Source organism: Oryx dammah, unplaced genomic scaffold (assembly GCF_014754425.2).
Source record: "Oryx dammah isolate SB20612 unplaced genomic scaffold, SCBI_Odam_1.1 HiC_scaffold_29, whole genome shotgun sequence".
Taxonomy (NCBI): Eukaryota; Metazoa; Chordata; class Mammalia; order Artiodactyla; family Bovidae; genus Oryx; species Oryx dammah.
In genome coordinates, this window is record NW_024070213.1 from 47461590 (window position 1) to 47484215 (window position 22626).

The 22626-nt window shown below is 46.1% G+C and overlaps 1 protein-coding gene across 3 annotated transcripts in view; it reads right to left on the reverse strand.

Moving 5' to 3' along the window:
* The window catches only part of BTBD11 (BTB domain containing 11), a 331679-nt gene that overhangs the window by 30020 nt on the left and 279033 nt on the right, over window positions 1-22626 (reverse strand). For 2 of the 3 annotated variants that reach the window (XM_040234784.1, XM_040234782.1), the window contains 7 exons: window positions 20938-21103; window positions 18563-18652; window positions 16517-16618; window positions 14453-14546; window positions 14201-14336; window positions 13337-13557; window positions 11482-11660 (listed from right to left, as the gene is read on the reverse strand). In XM_040234784.1, coding sequence (XP_040090718.1) covers window positions 11482-11660; window positions 13337-13557; window positions 14201-14336; window positions 14453-14546; window positions 16517-16618; window positions 18563-18652; window positions 20938-21103 — 988 coding nt within the window. The remainder of the gene's footprint in view (window positions 1-11481; window positions 11661-13336; window positions 13558-14200; window positions 14337-14452; window positions 14547-16516; window positions 16619-18562; window positions 18653-20937; window positions 21104-22626) is intronic. The other variant, XM_040234783.1, reaches the window with a different exon arrangement.

Below are 22626 nucleotides of genomic sequence, written 5' to 3' on the forward strand. Positions count from 1 at the left end.
CTAGCTGACCCTCAACAAAGAAATGCAACCACGAGAAACGGAATTCTACCCAAACCTGAATGGGGTTGCAAGTGGATTCTTCCCGAGTGTCTAGGAAGGAACCCAGCTGCTAACACCTTAATATTGGTCTTGTGAGACCCTAAACAGAGAGCCCAGCTGAGACCCTGTGCCTGGACTTCTGACCAGTGGAAACCACAAGATGGTAAATGGGTGTTGTCTTCAGCCTCTAAATCGTAGTCACTGTTATTGTCGCAGTGGAAACTAATATAGTTCGACTAGCGTTTGCCCCAGGTGGACTCTATTTTGTCATCCCTATGACCCCAGGGGGTCTGACACATTAGGGATGCCCAGTGAGTACTTGCATGTCATGTGAAAGATGAGACGGTGACCTGCAAAATGCTCTGTGCCAACTGTGTTGATAAATGATGCTGGACTCACTACTTGTGCCCAGGGTTGTCTCAGGAGCCTTGCTGGTGAGTCAGCCCCTGTCTCATCAACTCTGGGAAGGAATGAAGATGTCCTTCCTGGACTTGATGACCCTTAGGAGAAGCCTGGGGGCTTCCCTGGTGCCCCAGGGGTTAAGAATCCACCTGCCAATGCAGGGGACACAGGTTCAATCCCTGGTCTGGGAACTAAGATCCCATATGCTACAGGGTGACTAAGTCTGTGTCCCACAACTACTGGACCCATAAGCCTAGAGCCTGTGCTCCACAACAAAGAAGTCACTGCAATGAGAAGCCCGTGCACTGCAACTACAGAATAGCCCCAACTCTATCCACAACTAGAGAAAGCTTGCGAGCCGCAATGAAGACCCAGCACAGCCAAAAATAAATAAATGAATAAATAAGTAAAAATATTAAAAAAAAGAGAGAGGCCTGAGCAATCGGGCCTGTCATAGGACTTTTTTTTTTTTGGTAGTGGTGGTGGTTGTTTAATTCAATTCAATAGGTACTTATTTAGCCTCTTAAGAGGTTACCTGCACTGTGAAAGGAGCCATATTAGGGGCAACAAAGCAAGATCCCATCTCTCCAGGACCTCACAGCTTGCCCTTGCTTCTTCACTTCAATATGTGTTGTATCACCTGAGAAAGTAAAGACAAGGCTGCTTGTTCTGAAGGGACAATTCTCAAACACTTAGAAATTATCTAGGAGGCACATAGCTCCCCACTCCGATGTCAGGGCTGCACACAGTGATTTAATCCCAAAGAGCACAGTCTGGAAAGTGAGAGGAAGGGGAGAGTAAGTTTGCAGTGGAGAAATTTGGCAAACACAGTGTCAGCCAGGTGATCAACGTCATCATCTCCAGTGATGCATCATACTGATAACATGTACCCTTGATGTGATAAGAAAGGCACTTTACCTCTGAGGTCATCCTCCCCAAACCCATGACCTCAGTCTAAATCATGAGACAATCAACGCCTATTCCACTAGAGGGGCAGCCTATTAAAATAGTGACCAACACTTCCCAAAAAAAGGTCATCGAAAACAAGGAAAGTCTGGAACTTCCCTGAAGGCCCAGTGGTGAAGATTTCACCTTCCAGTGCAGGGGATGCAGGTTCTATCCCTGGTCAGGGAGCTGAGATTCCCACATGCCTTAGGGCCAAAAAACCAAAATATAACACAGAAGTAATATTGTAACAAATCCAATAGAGACTTAAATTAGCCACATTAAAAAAAATCTTAAAAAACCAACACACACAAGAAAAAAAATAAGAAAAGGCTGGGATACTGTCTCAGCCAAGAGTAGCCTAAAGAGGTATGACAACTAAATGTAACACAGTGTCCTGGATGGGATCCCAGAGCAGAAAAAGACACTGGATACAGAGAAAATAGCAATAAAGTATGGGATTTAGCTAACAATTGGAGAAGGAAATGGCAACCCACTCCAGTATTCTTGCCTGGAAATCTCCATGGACAGAGGAGCCTGGAGGTCTATAGTCCATGGGGTCGCAAACAATCAGACACTACTGAGAGACTAACACTTAGCTAACAATAACAAATCCATGTTGGTTCACTGTTATAATGAATATACCACACTAAGACAGGATGTTAATAATAGGAAGCAGGTGAGGACTTCTATGGGAGCTCTCTATTTCCCGAAGTATACTATTAAAAAAAATCTGCTCCAGTGAGGAAATAGGGAAATGATGGAAGCACTGTACGTTCAGGAAAGAAAGGGAAATAAGACAGTTCATCAACAGTTCCGTAGGCTTGACTTATTCATCCCCCAAAGGTTTCACAAATGTACCCCTTCCCCCATGCACTAAGCCATGCATTCATCCACTCATAAATTCTTTCTTCAAATATTCACTGAGCATCTGCTGAGTGCCAGGTACTGGCTAGGTCCTGAGGGATGGGCACTGTGTGAGGGACGATGGTGATGCCAGCTCCAAAGACGCTGCCGTTTCCAAGACTTTCTGGCTGCTTCTCCTTCAGAGACAAGAGCCTTCAGAGAAGACTCATCACTATGTCTTTGAACTCATCTGTTTGTCAAGGTGTCTGCTATGCATGCTTCTCTGTGCCTCCTCCAAGCAGTGAGGTTGTTGGGATAATTCCCTCTGCTTCCCTGGCATGCTGTCATTAGTTTCAGTTAATAGCTCTGGTGGGGTGAGAAGGTCAGTTTCAGGCAGTTAACTGGGTTAATCTATGGATTTGGTTAACTCTGGACCCAAACCTGAAGACAGCAGATGGAATTAACCAAGCTTGAGGCTCACTCTTTTCTGGAGCAGGAGAGGGTGGGGTGGCTGTGCTAGGACAGATGGGGACACTCTCCTCTGAGTGACACATTTAAACTTGGAGCTTTTAGCTCAAAGGGCCACAAGGCTCAAGCCTCCAGGGCAGCAGGGAATTTTAAAATGTTCAAGTAGTCCACAGGAAGGCAGAAAAAGAAAAGACAGAGAGACCAAACAGAAAACAAAAAGTAAGATGGCAGACATAAGCCCTAAAGTAGCGATAATTGAATAAAATATAAAAGGTCTCAATATACCAATTAAAAGAGATTGGCAGAGTGGATGAAAAGCCCAACTATATGCTTGTTATAAGAAAGTCACTTCAAATCTAATAAAACAGGCAAGTTGAGAGTAACGGATGGAAAAAATATATATCACATGAACATTAATCAAAGGAAAGCAGGAGAGGCTATATTAATATTACAGAATGTATATTTCAGAGCAAAAAAACTAGCAGAAGAGAGAAGGGCATTATAAAATGATAAAAGGGTTAATTTACCGAGAAGATGTTACAGTCCTAAAAGTGTATGCACTGAACAATAGATCTGCAAAATGTGTGAATCAAAAATTGATAGACCCAAAAGAAGAAACAGACAAATCCACAGTCGCAGTTGGAGATTTTATTATTCCTCTCTCAACTGATAGAATAAATAATGAGACAGAAAATCTGTAGGATACGGAAGAACTTACCATCATCATCAACCAACAGGGTCTTACCAACACTTACAGAACACTCCACTCAACAAGGGCAGAAACAGTCCTTTTTCCTTTGACCACGCTGCACAGCTTTTGGGATTTCAGTTCCTTGACCAGGGATCTGACGCCCACAACAGTGAAAGCACCAAATCCTAACCACTGGATCACCAGGGAATTCCCAAATCCAGTCTTTTTAAGTGCCATGAAACATATACCTAGATAGACTATATCCTGGTCCATAAAACCAGCCTCAAAATTTTAAAAGGATTGAAATAATGCAGAATGTTCTCTGACCACAATGGAATCAACCTAGGAATCAATAACAGAAAGATAAGAGAAAAATCTCCAAACAATTGGAAACTAAATAACACATTTCTAAATAATTCTTAAGTCAAAAAGGAAGTTCCAAGGGAAATAAAAAACATGCTAAACTGAATGAAAATGAGAATAAAACATATCAAATTCCATGGTACACAGAGTGGTGCTGAGAAAGATATGTATAATATCAAATGTACATTAAAGAAAAAAAGGAAAAGTCTCAAGCTTCTACCTAAGAGATCTGGGAAAAAAATAAAATAAAAAAAAGAAAAACCCAAAGAAGCCAATAATAAAGATAACTTAAGACAGAGGAGTAGTAGAGAGAGAAGACACAAACTAACAAATTTGTTCTAAAATTTATATAGAAGGCAAAGAATAGGAATTCATTTGGTAAAAGAATAACATGGGAGGAAACAATTTACCCAACTTCAAGATTTATTTTTTAGCTACAGTAATCAAGACCGTGGGTGGGGACTTCCCCGACAGCCCAGTGGTAAAGACTCTGAGCTTCTACTGCAGGGGGCACGGGTTTGATCCCTGGTCTGGGAACTAAGCTACAGTATGCCTCATGCATGCCACATGGCACGGATAAAAAAAAAAAAAAAAAAAAAAAAGCTGTGGTAATGGTGGACAAACACACGGATCAATGGAACAGAACAGAAATCCCAGGAACAGACCCACACAAATATGCCCAACTGACTTGACAAAGGTGTAAAAGTAATTTGATGAAAGTCTTTTCAACAAAGATGCTGGAGCAAGTGAACATCCACTGGCAAAGCAAAAACAAAACAGCAACGTTGATCAAAGTCCCACACCTCATACAAAAATTAACTCAAGATGAAATGAATCACAGACTTAAATATAAAACATGAAACTATAAAGCTTCTAGAAAAAAAATGAGGAGGAGACCTTCAAGATTTGGGCCAGGCAAAGCAGCTGGATGAATCACAAGTTGGAATCTAGATTGCTGGGAGAAATATCAACAACCTTGTAGCTGCAGATGATACCACCCTTATGGCAGAAAATGAAGAGGAACTAAAGAGCCTCTTGATGAGGGTGAAAGAGGAGAGTGAAAAAGCTGGCTTAAAACTCAACATTCAAAAAACGAAGATCATGGCACCCAGTCCCATCACTTTATGGCAAATAGATGAAGAAACAATGGAAACAGTGAGACATTTTATTTTCTTGGGCTCCAAAATCACTGCAGATGGTGACTACAGCCACAAAATTAAAAAGATGCTTGCTCCTTGGAAGAAAAGCTATGACAAATCTAGACAGTATATTAAAAAGCAGAGACATCACTTTGCTTACAAAAGTACATATAGTTAAAGCTATGGTTTTTCCAGTAGTCATGTATGGATGTGAGAGTTGGACCATAAAGAAGGCTGAGAGCCAAAGAATTGATGTTTTTGAATTGTGGTGCCGGAGAAGTCTCTTGAGAGTCCCTTGGACAGCAAGGAGATCAAATCAGTCAATCCTAAAGGAAATCAACCCTGAATATTCATTGGAAGGACTGATGCTGAAGCTCCAATACCTTGGGTAGCTGATGCGAAGAGCTGACTCATCGGAAAAGATCCTGATGCTGGGAAAGATTGAAGGCAGGAGGAGAAGGCGGTGACAGAGGATGAGATGGTTGGATGGACTCATTGACTCCAATGGACATGAGTTTGAGCCGGCTCTGGGAGTTAGTGAAGGACAGAGAAGCCTGGCACATTGCAGTCCATGGGGTCGCAAAGAGTCAGACACAACTTAGCAACTGAACAACAACAAAGCGTTCTGATACTTGATACCAAAAGCAGAATCTCCACAAAAGGAAAAACTAAAATTGGACTTCCTTAAAATTAAGAGGATAAAAAGACAAGCTACTGAGTGGGAGAAAGAAAGTATTTGCAAGCCATATATCTGACAAGAGACTATTTTCTAGAATTTACAAAGAACTCTCAACATTCAACAGTGAAAAACCAGTTTAATTAGAACACAGGCAAAGGACACAGACATTTCACTGAAGAGCATATACAGATGGCAAAAAGCACATGAAAATATGTTCAACATCATTAGCCATTTAGGGAAATGCAAATTAAAACCACAATTAGATACCACTTACACATCGATCAGAATGGCTAAAATAAAAAGATAGCAATAGCACCAAACAGTGAGAATGTGGAGAAATTTCATTATTCATATTTTGCTGGTGGGAATGTAAAATGGTGCAGCCTGTCTCAAAAACAGTTTAGCAGCGTCTTTAGAAACTAAATATGCAACTACCATACAACCCAGCAATTGCACTCCTGAGCATTTATCCCAGAGAAATGAAGACATATTCACATCAAACACCTGTGCTGGAGTGTTATAGTAGCTTTATTTGTAATAGCTCAAAACTGGAAACAACTCAGACGTCCTTCAATGGGTGAGTAGTTAATAAACCGCAATCCGTCCATACCATAGAGTACTATGCAGCAACAGGAAGAAACAAACTATCAACACATGCAGTGACCTGGAAGAACCTTCAGAGAATTATACTGAGTGAGAAAAATCCAATCCTAAAAAGTTTCCTACTGTATGATTCCATTTAAATCACATTCTTGAAATGACAAGATTAGAGAAATGGAGACCAGATTAATGGTTACCAGAGTGTAAAGAGGGAGTCGGGGCAGAAGGGTATGGGGGTAGCTATAAAAGAGCAACAAGAAAAAAAAAAGAAAGAAAAAAGGACTTCCTTGGCAGTCCAGTGGTTAAGACTCTGCGCTTCCACTGCAAGGGGCCTGGGCTTGATTCCTGGTCAGGGAACTAAGATCCCCAAGCCGAAAAAAAAAGAGCGATGTGAGGGAGCCTTAGGGCGATGGAAATTTTCTGCATGTTGACAGTGCCATGTCAGTATCTTGGTTGTGACATTTAACTGTCATTTTGCAAGATACTGTCAGTGGGGGAAGCAAAGTAATCTCTCTGTATGTTTTCTTACAACTGCATGAGAATCTACAGCTGTCTCAAAATAAAAAGTTTAATTTAAAAAGGTCAATTAAAAAAAAGCGGGGAAATAAAACTTAAAAAGTGTACAAGTCACAAGGAAAAAAAAAAAAATGCTGCATAGCTCACATCTCGCCCTTGGCTAAAGTCCCCAGTGGTGTTCTGTTGAGTGCATGTGGAGGAAAACCCCAAATGTGCACCCTGGAGAAAGGCCCCGTGCAGTCTGACTTCACTTCTCACACTTCCTCCTGTGTCCCTCCATTTGCAGGTTCTCCAGCACATCAAACACATCCCCACCAGGAACTTCGCTCCGCCAGGTTCCCGATCCCCGAGTGGAATGCTTTGGCTCCAGGCCTGTGTGTGGCTGGCAGCTCTTCCTCACTTAGGTGGTTGTTCATACACTACCTCCTCTGGGAGGAGACTTTGCTCATCATCCTCTCTAGATTAGACCTTGCCTGCCCCACCCCCCAGAGGCTACATCGTTGTCCAAGATCTTTTTCTTTTTTTTTTCATAGCGTTTATCTTGCGCTCACCCTCTTTTGCTGATTTATGTCCTGGCTTACTGTGGGTCTGCCCCTTCCCTGGACACAGTAAGCTCCAGGAGGGTAAAGAACATCCCACCACTGCTGTAGACTAGTGGGCACTCATGACTGTGGAATGGATAAATGTCCAGAAGAATTATGTATGTATACATGTATGTATGTATGTATAAATGGCCAGAAACTCTCTTTAAACAGACCTATTTTTAAACAATGACTGCATTGTTCTACTCCTAGGGAAATCTAGAGAAACTGAATTCTTTAGATATTTAAAGATAAAATTTAGAAGTGGGGCTGGGACTTCCCTGGTGGTCCAGTGGCTAAGACTCGATGCTCCCACTGCAGGGGTCCCCTGGTTGATCCCTGGTCAGGGAAGTAGATTCCATATGCCACAACGAAGATCGAAGATCCTGTGTGCAGCCAGTAAGACCTGGTGCAGCCAAATAAATAAATGAATAGAAGTGGGAGCAAAAAAGCACATCTGCAACCAGATGTCAAGTAATATCTGATCAAGCACGCGTCAAAGATGGGGAGAAAGCATCCACTTCACTTGACAGGGTGGCTATGATTCTCTGAGTTGACTGCAAAGCGGATTTATTAATATTTACAGGAATTCTCCATTCTTGTTCACTACTCTGATAGAAGCAGATGTTTGTTCACACAGAGCAGCAGACATGACCTGAACAGGCATTTGTTAGTGGAGACAGCAGGAACAATGCATTGCTACTCATGCCTTCCAAGAGGATACTTTCTGAGGGCAGAGCTTTGCAGCACTTTCTCAACTGGCTGCCATCATCTCTCTCCAGACTTCTGACCACAGGAGTATCACTGTGCTTGGAGAATGCTTGACTTCACCCTGTAGCCACCAGGAACTGATCACCTCTTTTTTGCCCTCCGTAGAACTGTGGTATTGGAGAAGACTCTTGAGAGTCCCTTGGACTGCAAGGAGATCAAACCAGCCAATTGTAAAGTAAATCAGTCCTAAATATTGGAAGGACTGATGCTGAAGCTCCAATACGTTGACCACCTGATGCAAAGAACTGAATCACTGGAAAAGACCCTGACGCTGGGAAAGACTGAAGGCAGGAGGAGAAGGGGATGACGGAGGATGAGATGGTTGGATGGCATCACTGACTCGATGGACATGAGTTTGAGTAGGGTCCAGGAGTTGGTGATGGACAGGGAAGCCTGGCATGCTGCAGTCCATGGGGTTGCGAAGTGCTAGACACGACTGAGCGACGGAACTGAACTGAGTCAGTATGAATACCACATCTCCCAAAGTCTCTAACTAAGTCTGTGAGTTTCCCTCTGTTTTGTCAGTTCATTTGTATAATTTCTTCTTAGAGTCCACGTACAAGGGATGTAATATGGTATTTCTCCTTCTCTGTGTGACTTCGCTCCCTACGGCACTCTCTAGGTCCATCCATGTTGCCGCAAACGGCATTATTTCACTCTTTTTAATGGCTGAATAATATTCCATTGTATATACGTACCACATCTTTATTCATTCGTATGTCAATGGACATTTAGGTTGCTTCTGTTTTGGGAAGGTCATGTACACACCGCTAGATTTAAAATGGATAACCAACAACGATCTATTGTATAGCATATGGAACTCTGCTCAATGTTATGTGGCAGCCTGGATGGGAGGGAGGTTTGGGGGATAATGTACATGTACACGTATGGCTTAGTCCCTTCGCTATTCACCTGAAACTACCACAACATTGTTAATTGGTTATTGAAATGTTTTTATTGTTAAAACAATACCACAATTCACCAGTAGGGGTTGCCATTGACCACCCCCATTCCCACCTCTCCCCAACTAGGGAAAACCTGACTTTAAAAAAACCCCATTTTTGTTTATTATTTCATGCAGTGAATATACTGGAGGAGGGCATGGCAACCCATTCCAGCATCCTTGCCTGCAGAATCCCATGAACTGAGGAGCCTTGGGGAGTACAGTCCATAGGCGTGTAAAGAGTCAGACACGGCTGAAACAACTTAGTACACATGCATGCGGTGAACATACAATTTATTTGCCCATTCTACGTTAATGGGTATTGGAGGTGTTCCCCATTTTTTCCTATCACAGGTAACACTGCTATGGACACCCTTGTCGTGCATAAGTACTCAGTCATGTCTGACTCTGTGATCTCATGGACTGTAGCCTGCCAGGCTCTTCTGTCTGTGGGATTATCCTAGGAAGAATGCTGGAGTGGGTTACCATTTCCTTCTCTAGGGGATCTTTGCGACCCAAGGATCGAACCTGCATCTCCTGCACTGATAGGTGGACTCTTTACAACTCAGCCACCTATTTAATATGGACACTCATATATATACGTTACAGACATAGATGGGCTTTCCTGTTGGTCACATAGGGCAAACCTGACTCTTGAATGTGCCTTTTCCCAGACTCTTGTCTCCTGACCATGAGTGCTCCTGCCCCATCCCTGCCTCCCCCTCCCCTCCAAGATCAGGACAGCTGGACAGAGCAGGCTCTAGTACACGTGCATGTGTGCGGGTTAGGTCACTTCAGTCGTGTCCAACTCCGCGCGACCCCACGGATTGTAGCCTGCTGGGCTCTTTCGTCCATGGGAATCTCCAGGCAAGAGTACTGGAGTGGGTTGCCATGCCCTCCTCCAGGGGATCTTCCCAACCCAGGAACTGAACCCGTGTCTCTTAAATCATTTGCACTGGCAGGCAGGTTCTTTACCACTAGGGCCACCGGGGAAGCCTGCTCTAGTCCACATCTCCTGCCAAAGGCCCCTCCCTCCTTTCTTTTAGGCCTCTAGCTACTGCTATCAGCTGCTGTTGGGTGCTCTTTGTGGGTGCGGGTAGTGGTTGAGTGGGATCCAAGGCGCCTGCAGGAATGCTAGCAATGTTTTACTTCTTGGTCTGGATGCTGATCACACAAGTAAGTTTGCCTTGTGAAAATTCATTAGACTCCACAGCTATGACCTGGGCACTTTTCTGATGTATGCCATACTTCAAAATAAATTTACTTAAAAAACCCATAGATTAGGTTTCCTTAATACACAGCATGCCTTAGTAATTTTTGGAATTCCCATTATAGCCCATAAAAGGAAAACAAACAAACAAACAAACCAAAAACCAATTACAACACCAGACCCTGGGAATAGACCCAGCAACGTTTTTCACTAAGGTGGTCTCTTAGGTAATTTCAGGGCTTATCTATTTATTTCTTTTCAAGCTGGGGGGATGGGTGAGGGCTGAGGGAGAGTTTGGCTTTGAAATGCTTCCAGTGGGTTCTGCTCTTTGTGGAATCACTGAGGCTCATTACCTGAGGCCTGGCACACCTGCTCCCATTCTGGGTCTAAGTGGGGCTTGACATTAGGCATATATCCAGCCCACAGGGGCCCCTAAGTCTCTGGTGCTAATGAGAATAACTGATGGGACCCACACTGGACTCTGGGCCAGGTGCTCCGAGGCTCAGAAATCAGCCGGATGTGTTGCCAGGGCTTTGCCGTGGGGCCGTCCCCACACGCTATAGAGCAGGCTGCTCCATACTCCCCTCCTCACTCTGGCAGGGAAATCCATGCAGCCCTTTTGGTTCAGAGGCCTAATTCCCTGACACTTCACAGCCTCCACTGTCTTAGAAGGACCTGTTGTGCAGGGGTTGCAGCATTTTCCCGATGCTGGGAATGAAGTGTCAACAGGAACGCAGGGGCCCCTGAGGAATGGGGAGTGAGCCTGAAGGGCTAGGCACGTGCTGTCCTCAGACCTGAAAAGCCTTCTCGGGGCCTGGCTTTCCAGGGACCCCTATGGGGTCTGCATCCAAGGCAGCTACACCCATTTCCCTCTTCCCCTTGGATTCCCAATGTCCTATGTCCTACTGTCTGTCCAGGCCTGCCCTGGTCTCAGCATCTCAGTGACACCTTCCTCCAACCTTCCCACACTCCTCAGAGCCTTTGCCACACAATTTAACACTGTTTCACAAGCCACCTCAGGTACGCTTGGGCTGTAGCACCCCCACTTTTGTGCAAGTTCCCTGGCCGGAAGGTATCCTTTACTTTGTCCCGTGTGCCCAAGTGCCTGGGACGGAACAGGTGCCCAGCAGAGCAGTTGCCTTGCGAGTGGCCACACAAGCAGCTGTAAGCAGCCAGGGTACCAGACCAGTGCACCAGACCAGTGACTGCAAGACTCCCACCCGAGGGGCAGGAGCGCCGAGATCAGAACTCCCCAGCTGTGCTTCTTGCCCACAGGAGCCCCTCGTACCTTGCTGGCTTTCAAGATCTCAAACATCAGGGGCAGGCCCTGAGTGACCAGCTCCTCCGTGTACTCTTCCTCCTGAATGGTCTTGAACTCCTTCAACAGGCACTGAATGAGAGGCCTGCGGTGCTGCTGGAAGGCGATCCGCAAAGACTCCAGCCACGCATGCAGGGTCCACGGGACACCTGGAAAGGGGGGGCGGGGTGAGGGAGGGGAGGGCAGACAACAACCAGAGGAGGCGTGTTTCTATGTGGAAGCTGGCCTTTCCTGAGGACATTACCAGATCATGAGACCAAGAGACCGCCTTTCATTGCATCGAGTCAGAGCTGTTTTGTTTCTTCTTTCCCAAAGACTTGCAGAAGTTAAAATTAAAGGTCATAATTCAAGTCCGTTAACTATGGGTATCCAGTTCTGCACGTTCCTCGTGTTATTAGGGGCTGCTGCTGCTGCTAAGTTGCTTCAGTCGTGTCTGACTCTGTGAGACCCCATAGATGGCAGCCCACCAGGCTCCCCCGTCCTGGGATTCTCCAGGCAAGAACACTGGAGTGGGTTGCCATTTCCTTCTCCAATGCATGAAAGTGAAAAGCGAAAGTGAAGTTGCTCAGTCATGTCTGACTCTCTTCGCCACCCCATGGACTGCAGCCCACCAGGCTCCTCCACCCATGGGAGTTTCCAGGCAAGAGTACTGGAGTGGGGTGCCATTGCCTTCTCCGTATTGGGGACTACAGTTTACAAAGTGTAATCACCGTGTAGAGTATTGAAACTGTAATGCAGACTGCAGCCTTCTGAGTTCTGACCTCTTCCTTCCCCATCCCCTCTGCCTCCATGCCCAGAGCTCTGAGCTGGTGAAACCCACAGTGAACCTCACTGTCAGCTGCTCTGGCCAGGGCGGGCATTTCCATCTGAATATGAAGACACAGGAGGATACTGCTGCCGTGTGCAAAACAACATTTCCATCTGCAGGCACTTCATCAGGTCTTCCTCCCTTAATAGAAACCTCTCCAGCAGCTGATGGCTGTGACTCGCTTCTCCCCCCGACCGTGAGGCTGGGGCACTTGCTACTGCTTATAAATGCACCATTCAGAGTCTTGAGCTTCAGAATCCAGCTACACAGGCTGCCAGGGAATGGCATAATATCCCCCATACTCAACAGCCACTCTCTGAGAGAGACAAGTTTCCAGAATAGCACTGGAGGCCTCAGCCTATCCTGACCTGCCACACCCTGTGTTTACAGCCCTTGCTCCGCCCTGCTGTTTCTGGGCTGGAGCTGGTGCCATTAGCTGGGTGAGGGCTGGGCTAGCCTGTTCCCCAGATGCATGGAAGGGATGGCCCTGGGCTAGCCTGCTCAAGGGAGAGACACCCAATTTTTCCTTGGGCATGGCTTTGCTCCTGTAGTAGGGGGATCCCCACTAGGGACGGGATGCCCTCATCCTAGCTGATGCCAGCAGCTGCTTCATGGATCTCAGTGCTCTCAGGCAGCGATTCTCCAACCACTGGGAACCACCTGGGATGATTGTTAAATATAAAGATTTCCAGCCTTTATCCATCCAGACCCTCGACAGCAGAGCCTCTGGGTGTAGGGCCTGGCAATCTGTATTCAGACAAGCTCCCCAGGTGACTCGGATTCCTAACTCAGGGTCCAGGGTTTGGGAATCGTGGAAGGGTGGCCTGAGGGTGGGTTTCTGGGGCCGGCAGAACGCTGCTGTCTGGGGTGGGACTGGCTGCGTTTCCTTGAGGGGTGTGTGCACAGGGGTGTGTGCACGTGCGTGTGTGCATGTGTGTGTGTGTACACACGTGTGGGTATGTGACCTGGAGCTGGGTGGAGGCACCATGCCCAGCCATGAAAGGCCCCCAGACTGACCTATGCTCCTGATATCAATTGTGACATCCACGTAGCCATGCTCAGCGCTGTGATACATGGCCTCCCTCAGGGCTCTGAGTTTGGCCTTGCTGTTGCGGCTGGCACACAGTGGGGGCGGGGCTGTCTCTGCCAGGTCAGTCCCCTCAGCCAGAATCTCCTCCAGGGACAGGATATCACTCTTCTCCTTCTCTGGCTGAGCGAGCAGTTTGCGGAACACATTCCTGTCAATCATAAACCCAGAGAGGAAGACACTCAGAGATGCAAGGGCTGTGCCAGGGTGGGGGCAGGGTGGGGGATGTGGGAACCCTCTCGACTTGGGACAAAAGAAGGATGGGACAACTCTGGAGTGGTGGTTTCAGAGGTGTGACCAGGGCACTACCTGTTGAGGCTGGAGGAGATGGTGGGGTGGGACTGGGCTAAGTTTACTTGAGGATGACTTGGGCTAAGTGCTTTCCCCAAATATCTAGAAGGTTCTAGAACTCTGCCCTTTTAAGTCTGCCTGCACTCCCCCCATGGTGAATTTGCTTCGCTTGGGGTTATGCATAGTAAAATCTGATGGGGTAAATCCTGAAGGAAATGTAGATGGGAAGTAACCAAACATGAGAGGTTTTATTATTCTTTAAATGGATTCTTCTTACGTCATGACAGGTGATGTGATGAACTCTGACCAACACTGGCAAAGAGTGACGTCTGTGAGATGAAAGCCGGTTGGGGAAGGACCCGTGGACGTGCAATATGTGATGTTGGCCAGGCCTGGACTGCCTCTGGGCCCCACATCCAGAGATGCAGTGAGTCTGGGGTAGGCCTGGGAATCTGCATTTTTAACAAGCACCACTTGGGACCTCATGGCCCATCCTAGCCTACCTGTGTCCATGGGCTGCGGCCTGGCTGAAAGAGTTCATATCACCCTGGGGGGTGGTAGAAATTCCATTCCTGTACATGGTTCCTATCAGGGGGTCCGCGCCTCGCTCCAACAGCAAACTAACCAGTTCAAAATTTCCTGCAAGCCCAGAGAAGGGGGTTTGATAAGAGAATCAAGCAAACACACAGTCACAGACACATCAAGGGACAGGGTGCTGGAGCCCCTTGGCTGGGACGAGCATCAGAGACTCTTACCTACGGCGGCTGCGAGCTGGAGGGGCGTTTCTGAGTAGTTCTCCTCGCCATGCTCCACAGAGCCCTCCACCTTGGCCCCGGCATCCAGGAGGAGCTGCGGAGGAAGAGTGGTCATTGAGATGTTTAAAGGACACGCCAGGAAAAGCTGGTGGAAATCAGTGTGGTGCCAATGTTCCTGCTCTCCTCTGGGTCCATGACCACGTGCTCAGGGGCAGGGCAACTGCACCTCAGAGGGTGAACTGAGAGCCTCTCACATCTCCTAGGGCCTCAGACCACTCAAATCACTCAAACTGTGGTTCACGGACAGTAGCATCAGCATCCCCAGGGAGTCTGTTTGAAATGCTGGTTCTCAGGCTCCACCCCACAACAAATGATTAGAATCTGCATTTCAACAAGCTCTTCAGGTGATTTCTATGTACATTAATGTTTCTAGAAGCACTGAGCTAGAATTTCGTGGCACCACACTGCTAGAGAACTTCCTCTGGGGATCAGTGACAAAAAGCCTCAGAGTATTAGAGAGGTCCCTTAGAACCATAGAATCTTAAGAGTTTTGAAGGACTTTGGGGATCACTGGGCCAACCAGGACAAGAATCCCTTCTGGAACATCCTAGAAACTCAGCTCAGCAAATGCTGAACCTCCTGGCCAGCAAGATCAGTGAATAAAGTGGCAGAAGGAGCTTCCAGGAGTGCTGCTGCGTATGACTCCATTCTGTGCATTCTTTAAGATATCTGGGCTTCCTAAAAATGGAGAGTCTGTCCATGCCGGATCTCACAGTGAATGTGCTGTCAGCACTGCTGATGTAAATGAGGGGGAAATGCCTGTTTTACCTGCAAAAGACTACCTGAGGGCATAGTCAGGAGGGGCTGCCTACTTGGCATTCTGTCACGTGTGCAACTGCAGCAGAGAGGTGACCTGACTTCCCTTTGGCTTTGCGTGGCTGCCCGCTGCTCTTATTCCTGATTTAAAGGCTGGGGATGCCACTGCACATTAAGGGATGTTACTTGTATCCACTAGGCCACCCTCCAACCCCTTCTTTCTTAGATTCCTCTACTAGGACTGGGCTGGTCATGACGTTCTACAGGCAGAAGTCAGCTCTTGGTGTGACATGTCATATGCTCAACCTCCTGAAACATGCCTTTGATGTGTGTTAAGGATTCCCATGACCTAGGAAACAATAAAGGATTCCTACGAAACTCCAAGATTGCTGAGGGGTCCCTGACATCCTATTTTCTGCTCTGTGTAATTCTAAGAGGCTTGGACCACATAAAAGGAGAGGAGTTCCTGATGTACCTGAAACTCAGCATTCACTATGGGGCCAGATGTGGTCAGGGAACTGGTGGGGGGGGGGTGCCGATCTCTTTTTTTCCAATGAAGTAAAGTTTTAAGATCTAGAATGAACCAAGTTTAAGATCTAGAATATACTGGATGGCTGTCCATTGAACATCAACTCTACAACAACCAGAAATGGTGAGGGGAAAACAACTTATGTGCCCAAAGGATCTTGGATGAGGACATCTCTCCATATTTGGGTACCTGTTTCAGAAGACACACATGAAGACTCTACCCTAGACCTCTTACGTGGGATTCTCCATAAGTGGGATCCAAGCAAGTGTCATTTGGAATCGCTCCCTTGGTGGCTCGGCTGCTTCTTACTGGTTGGAAACCTCTAGACTCTATGCAAACACTGGGGTCACACCTAAGGGAAGTTTCTAAGGTCTCACACCAGCCATGTCTTAGGTTCACGTTATGACAAGTAAAAATGAACAAATCCACAAAGTCATAGCTCAGGCCCCACCCTTGAGCCACTGGGAACAACTTGGTAGGTTTGCCACTCTGTGTGTAAGGCTGCATGTAGGTATGTGATAAGTTCATATTGGTTAAAGCCAGGCCATATAGATCATTCCACATAGTATTTTCATTCATATAATATGAATGTGCTGTATTTCATTGCAATTAACCAATATGAATCTCTGGGGGAATAGGCATGCCGGGGGAGGTACAGATTTGCGTGATGAAAGAGGTACAATTAAAGGTCAGATGTGGATAGGGAAATACGTTAATACCTGAACTACAGGAATATGTCCATGCAACACAGCAAAAGTCAGAGCCGTCCAATGGCGGGTCTCGGGGTGGACGGATGGATATTTATGAGGAGTACTGACAACCTATAAACAAATTGAAATTATTTTCAAAATGTGACCTTCAAAATACTTAGACGAGCAAATCTGACCTATCTGTGGCTGGGCACGCAGGCTAGAGATGTACAGAGGATGTCCTGGAAGGCACCTTGGGCAATGCTGGAGACATACAGGGTAGTGACTTTATATCCTCTGTACACAACAAAAACTCCTTTGCTGCTCATTAGAAGAGAGTTAAATGGGTGACTGCTGACTGCCTCTAAGGAGTCTTGAAGAAATTGTAATGGTGTCTACAATGAACCAGCTCCCCTGCCTGTCTGCTCTTCCTGCTTAAGGGAGGGCGGGCTTCTGAGAGCTACAGGATGTCAGGTGAGGCCGCGACCATCACATCCACATCTTTAGGGGAAATTCTTGGCAGTGGCAAACCCCACACAAGGGGAGGTCTGCTTCGAGCTTCCAAGTCAAGCAAGACCACCTCCCATCTGATGGAGGAAGATCACTGCCTGGTCACAGCTCCTCCCACACTGTCCTCATTTCATGCTTCTGCTGGCTTCCTGGTTGACAAGGATGCTCATGCTACTGGAAACCTAGGCATAAACCTCTTTTGGGCATGAATGAGAAATCTGATATTGGTCTTCCAACATGGGGACCTCAAAACACCGCAGACCAAGAGACAGGCTGCAGGACAGTGGACAGGACAGGCTAGGGTCCTGCAGGATGGTCTGTCATCCGCCCATGGCTTTTCTTCTAAACATTCCCGGGGCCATACAACTGTGATGTCTGCTGCTTTCAGAAGAGTTGAGTTCTCTAACCACTGGCTAGGCGAGGACCTTAAGCTGGAAGCTATGGGATGGGCTAGAGGACCAGAGACCCAAAAGTGAGGAGCTCTTGCAGGGATGTGCATGGTGCTTGGGGATTCACATCAGGGAACAAAAACCCCCAATACTTGAAAACCGATAAGATCCCAGATGGTTTTGGATCCAAAACCATGCCTACTGCCTGTTTTCCTCAGATGAATATAAAGCAATTTTTTTTTTTAAGCACAGTACTAAGACTACAAGAGCATCTAATTTTGAACTAAAACATAGTTTTCTGGAGTGGCTGAGTTGGGACTTCAGCAAGTCCATCAATCTTCCCAACCTCGGAACTGCTAGAAGAAAGTCAGTTGTCTTATGTTTCTTTTTTGTGAGAGTGGGTCTTAAGATAGCATAGAATATGATCAAGAAGTACAATTTGACCTATCAAAAGTCCTGAGGGGGGCACCAATATTAACTGAATTCCAAACTGATGCTCTTCTATATTTATTTCTTCCAACAACTGTCTGAGATGGGTGTGATTATTCTCCCATTTCACAAAGGGGAACGCTGTGGCTCAGGAAGGTGAAACCACTCGCCCAAGCAGAAAAGCAAGTTACTAAGATGCAGCGGTTTCAGAATCTGAACCCACGTATCAAATTCTGAAGCCTGTGGGGGCACACTTTCCACTATGTCACACGGCCTCGAGGAAGCTCTGCAATTAGCTTTGAGACCCGTGGCTTTAGCAGGCCAACCAAGTGGGCCAATCAGGATTCGGTGAGGGAGGGTGGAAGATCTGGGGATCACAGGGGACGTGGACCAGCTTTGTATTTGGCAGTGGGAAGGGCTGGTGGTTCAGGAGAGCTCTCTCTGACGGATCCCAGGAGGAATGGATCAGTGGGAAGGATCAGAGACTCGGTATTGCTGAGCCAAGGGAAAAGTTAGAGCTCTGTGCAGCCGCACGGGTTGTTTTAAAATGAAAAATGCTTGCAGGCAGCTTCTTGGAGTCTGGTTGGGCTGGGGCCTCAGGATGGAGGAAATCCAACAGCTGGTCTGACCTATTTGCTGGACTGAGCACCCTCAGTGGTGGCTCTTGAGAGATAAAGCCCCCCTCTCTTTGCACGCCTTCCCCGGGGACTGCCAAGCCCAGGGGCCCTGCAGCCCTCTGCACCCTCACCTCCACATTCAGGTCAGCTCCGGCATCCAGCAGCATCTGAACCATCGCCTCGTCCCCACGGACACAGGCGTACATCAGGGGGGTCATGCCCTGCGATGAGTTAAAACCAGAGAACGGAGAAGGTTTACAAGGTGGCTGTGTCACTCGACAATAACAAACGGAAAATCTTACTCATGTGAAAGAGACTATGCTTGTTCTCTGAATCCAACATTCTAAAGTAAATGTACAGCTCTACAATCCTCCATATTTTGAAAACCAACATGGAAGCAAGAAGAGAAACATAAATTGTCTTTTTTTTTTCATTTATCTGGGCTTAAGTTGGAGGATTTTGTTTGTGTGTCTTAGGGTGCAACAGATCTAAGACTGTTTGCTAAAACAAGTGGCTGGTTTAACTGAAACCTCTTAGGAACTTTCTGGATTCTGTAATATCAGCCCTAAGCTATCTGATCGGTAATACTGTTTCCATGGCATTTTCTATCTCAGGATTTAACAAGTGTCGTCTTTGCTCTATACAGCCTGCTGGTCAGTGTCAAACGAAATTGGTGCCTCTGATTATGACCCCAGCACTCTATCTGCTTTGACGTTATCATTTACAAGCAAAAGGCAAGCGAATGAGGAATGGTTTTCACAATTCCATATTTGCCCATGATTCCTGCTTATTACAAAGTACCATAATCAACAGGAAGTAAGGGGTGGATTTTTCAATAAACAGTGCTGTGAAGAAAGCTATGTGGGAAAATGTTCAGGTTAGAGCCTTATCTCATGCCAAATCATTTACAGTTTGATTAGAGATGTAGAGAAAAAAATTAAAACCATAAAAGACATTTAACTGAATCTGTTTCTAAAAGGTATGAAAGTAATGGAAGAAATCACAAAAGAAAGTCTTGACAGCATTGAGGATGTAAGATTGAAAACATAAACACAATTAAGAGGTAAACAATAAACTGAGATTTGTGTCACATCATCACAAAGGGTTATATGCCTAATATGTAAAGAGTGCTTTGAAATAAAGAAGAAAATCAATTAAACTCTAATGGAAAACAAGCAAAAGAAAGTAAAAGATTAATAGGGTACACATAAATAGTTGGAGAGGGTATACAAGGAGACAGTCTCTGAGGAAGTAATTTGAGATTGAAGACCTTAAGATAAATTGATGCATTTGAGCAACTATTTCCACTTCAAAAAATTTCTCTAATGAAATAATCAGATTTGAGCAAAGACTTGAGTAGTGAGTATATCTCTCTCAGTACTATTGATTTAAGTAATTAGAAACAATCCAACAACTGAACTATGTTTAACTGAACAAATAATATGACCACTTTGTTAGTTGCTCATTCATGTCTGACTCTTTGCAACCCCGTGGACTGCAGCCCCCCAGGCTTCTCTGTCCATGGAGTTCTCTGGGCAAGAATACTGGAGTGCATCAGCATTTTCTTCTCCAGGGGAGCTTCCCGACCCAGGGATTGAACCCAGTTGGCCCACATTGCAGGCAGATTCTTTACCATCTGAGCCAATGTATCCATTTGAAGTGATTTTAAAGAGAACATGTAATGATATTACGAAGTATCTTTAATATAAAATACTGAAAAAAAGAAAAATATAATAAATCCCTGTTTTTTTTTTTTTAATAATATGTGTGTGTGTGTGTGTGTATTAGGGCTCCGTTGGTGTTGCTCAAGAAAACTGCTAGCTCATATTGCTTCTCTGGAACTTGCTGCATGAGCTGCTCATGTGAGAAACAGCTCCGTCTGTCTTGTGATTTTCCATCTGGGGCTAACATTGAAAGCTGCTGTTTGTTTCCTCCACACATGACATCTTCACTCACATGGGGACATCTCGCCAATAGACATACAAGGTCTCTGGACCTCACTTTTAGGGGTTTGGGAGATGGCTGACTAATTCTGAGGAATCTCCTAGGGTCCTTCAGAATGACTTTTGTGTATCTTAAACATATCCTGAAAGTTTGGTGAAAATCTGCTTGGATTAGTTCCATGATGCACTAAGAGGCCGGCAGAGAACTAATTTTAACCATGCCGGAAAAAGGACTTGAAGGACACATGCTAAATATAAATGATAGTTATTTGGATGATGGCATTATTTCCTCTCTGGAATAAGTCTATTTTTCTCTATTTTCCATTTCAGCTGCAATGATCACGTGAAACTTCTATAAAGATGAACAAGGATACTTTTATAAGATATTTTAAAAACTTAAAAAATAAAAACTAAGGGAAAAAAACCAATAGCAACAACAAAAAAATCACCCTTCATCACCAGTAGAGGGAGCCTCTACTCAGTGCCTGCTGTTTCCCTCTTGCCCTAGGGCGGGGCATACTGCGGCGGTGGGGTGGCTATTCAGACACTGGGAGGGCCCATACCTGTTCGCTCATGGTGTTGATCCCATCGGGCCCCAGGAGAGACACTGCCTGCTTCACCAGGTCCGTCCGCCCACAGTTCAGCATCCGGAAACCCAGGTCCTGCTTAAACTTGGCTTCGATGGCCACTGCGTCCAGCTTCCGAGAAGCGCAAAAACAGTCGTCGGCCCTAAGGAAGGAAGAGATGGTCAGGTGGGTGCAGTGGCTTCACCAGGGGCTGGTCCTTGGAGAGCACAGACTTAGGAAGCACCAAGGAGACTTTCCATTTGCTGTTCATGTCACTTGCTTGTTTCTAGGCTCCAGTTCCTGGATAAGGGCATGGCAACTCACTCCTGTATTCTTGCTTGGAGAAACCCATGGACAGAAGAGCCTGGTGGGCTACAGTCCATGGGTCGCAAAGAGTCAGACACAACTGAAGCGACTTAGCACACACACAGAGGCTCCAGTTAGAATACGGATATCTCTTGATTCTTCCTCCTTTGTAACTGATGCTTAGCCTTGTCTCTCCTCTGTTCCCACAGCATACTGAGCTATGAATAATCATGGCTAATATTTACTGACTGTATACACTGGGCTAGGCTCTCTGGTATAGTCTTTACAGGAGTTAATTTGTTTACTCCTGCACTCAGCCTTAGGTAAGCACTATCATCACCCGAGCCTTTAACCATGGGAAACAGACACAGATACCAGACTCACCCAAGGCTACACAGCCGACAAGCAGCGGAACTGGGATATGAGGCCAGGGCAGTCTGTGGAGAGCTGGCCTGGGCACCTACTGTGTCACCCTGTCCTCTCATCACAGTTCATACTATTTGCCTCTTTCCTTGTCTAAATTCTCCTCCATGCTGGGGACTTTTGAGAGCAGAGACCCTAACAAGTCTCTGCATCCAGTCTAGACAGCACGCAGTATGTGGACGTGTTAAAAATGTTAGCTGAATGGACACAGAAGGCCTGGAGTCTCTACTTCCAAAGTGGAAGCATGGCAGAGATATGGCCAGATGAAATGAGTCCTAGTGGCAATATGCACCAGAAAGTAATCGAGCCAGTGAGGCACAGGGAGCCAGCTTAGGGAAGTGTAGGGAGGAGAATCAGGGATTGAATAAAGGGGTACAAATTCTACTTGTAAAGAATGTCACCTTTTTCTCATGGTGAATTATCAAATCAAATGACCAAGCACTTACTGAGTGCCTGTTTGCAAGAGGTGCACAAGGTCCGGAAGGACAGAGGGCACAGGCCCTGGTCATGGGGGTGCCTCGTGGCAACTGCAGTGACAGGTGATCAGAGACGCGCACCAAACAGAACCGAGGGGATCCAGCAAGGCTTCCTGAGGAGGGAGGCACCCTGAGATGTGTCTTAAATAAGGAGAGAGAAGGACAGAGTGTAGGAGAACCTGGAGCAGGGCTTGTCTGAGTAAAGGTGTAGACATGAGATGTGGTGGGCTACAGGAGCTAACTGGAGGTTTTAGTGTTTTTGAGGCATAAACTTTCAGGCAGAGAGCCAGGAGCTGAGGGAGGGGCACTTTACTTAATCCTAAGACTATCCTTAAGAGCCACTGAAGGTTTCTAAGCAGGCACGGGAGTGATATGGTTGGAGGGCCAGCTCTGGGAGAGCGTGGAGGATGAATTTGAGGGGAGCTGGCCCTGGAGGTGGAGAGATGTGTTAGTGCTAAAAGAACCAGCTGGATGGAAAGAA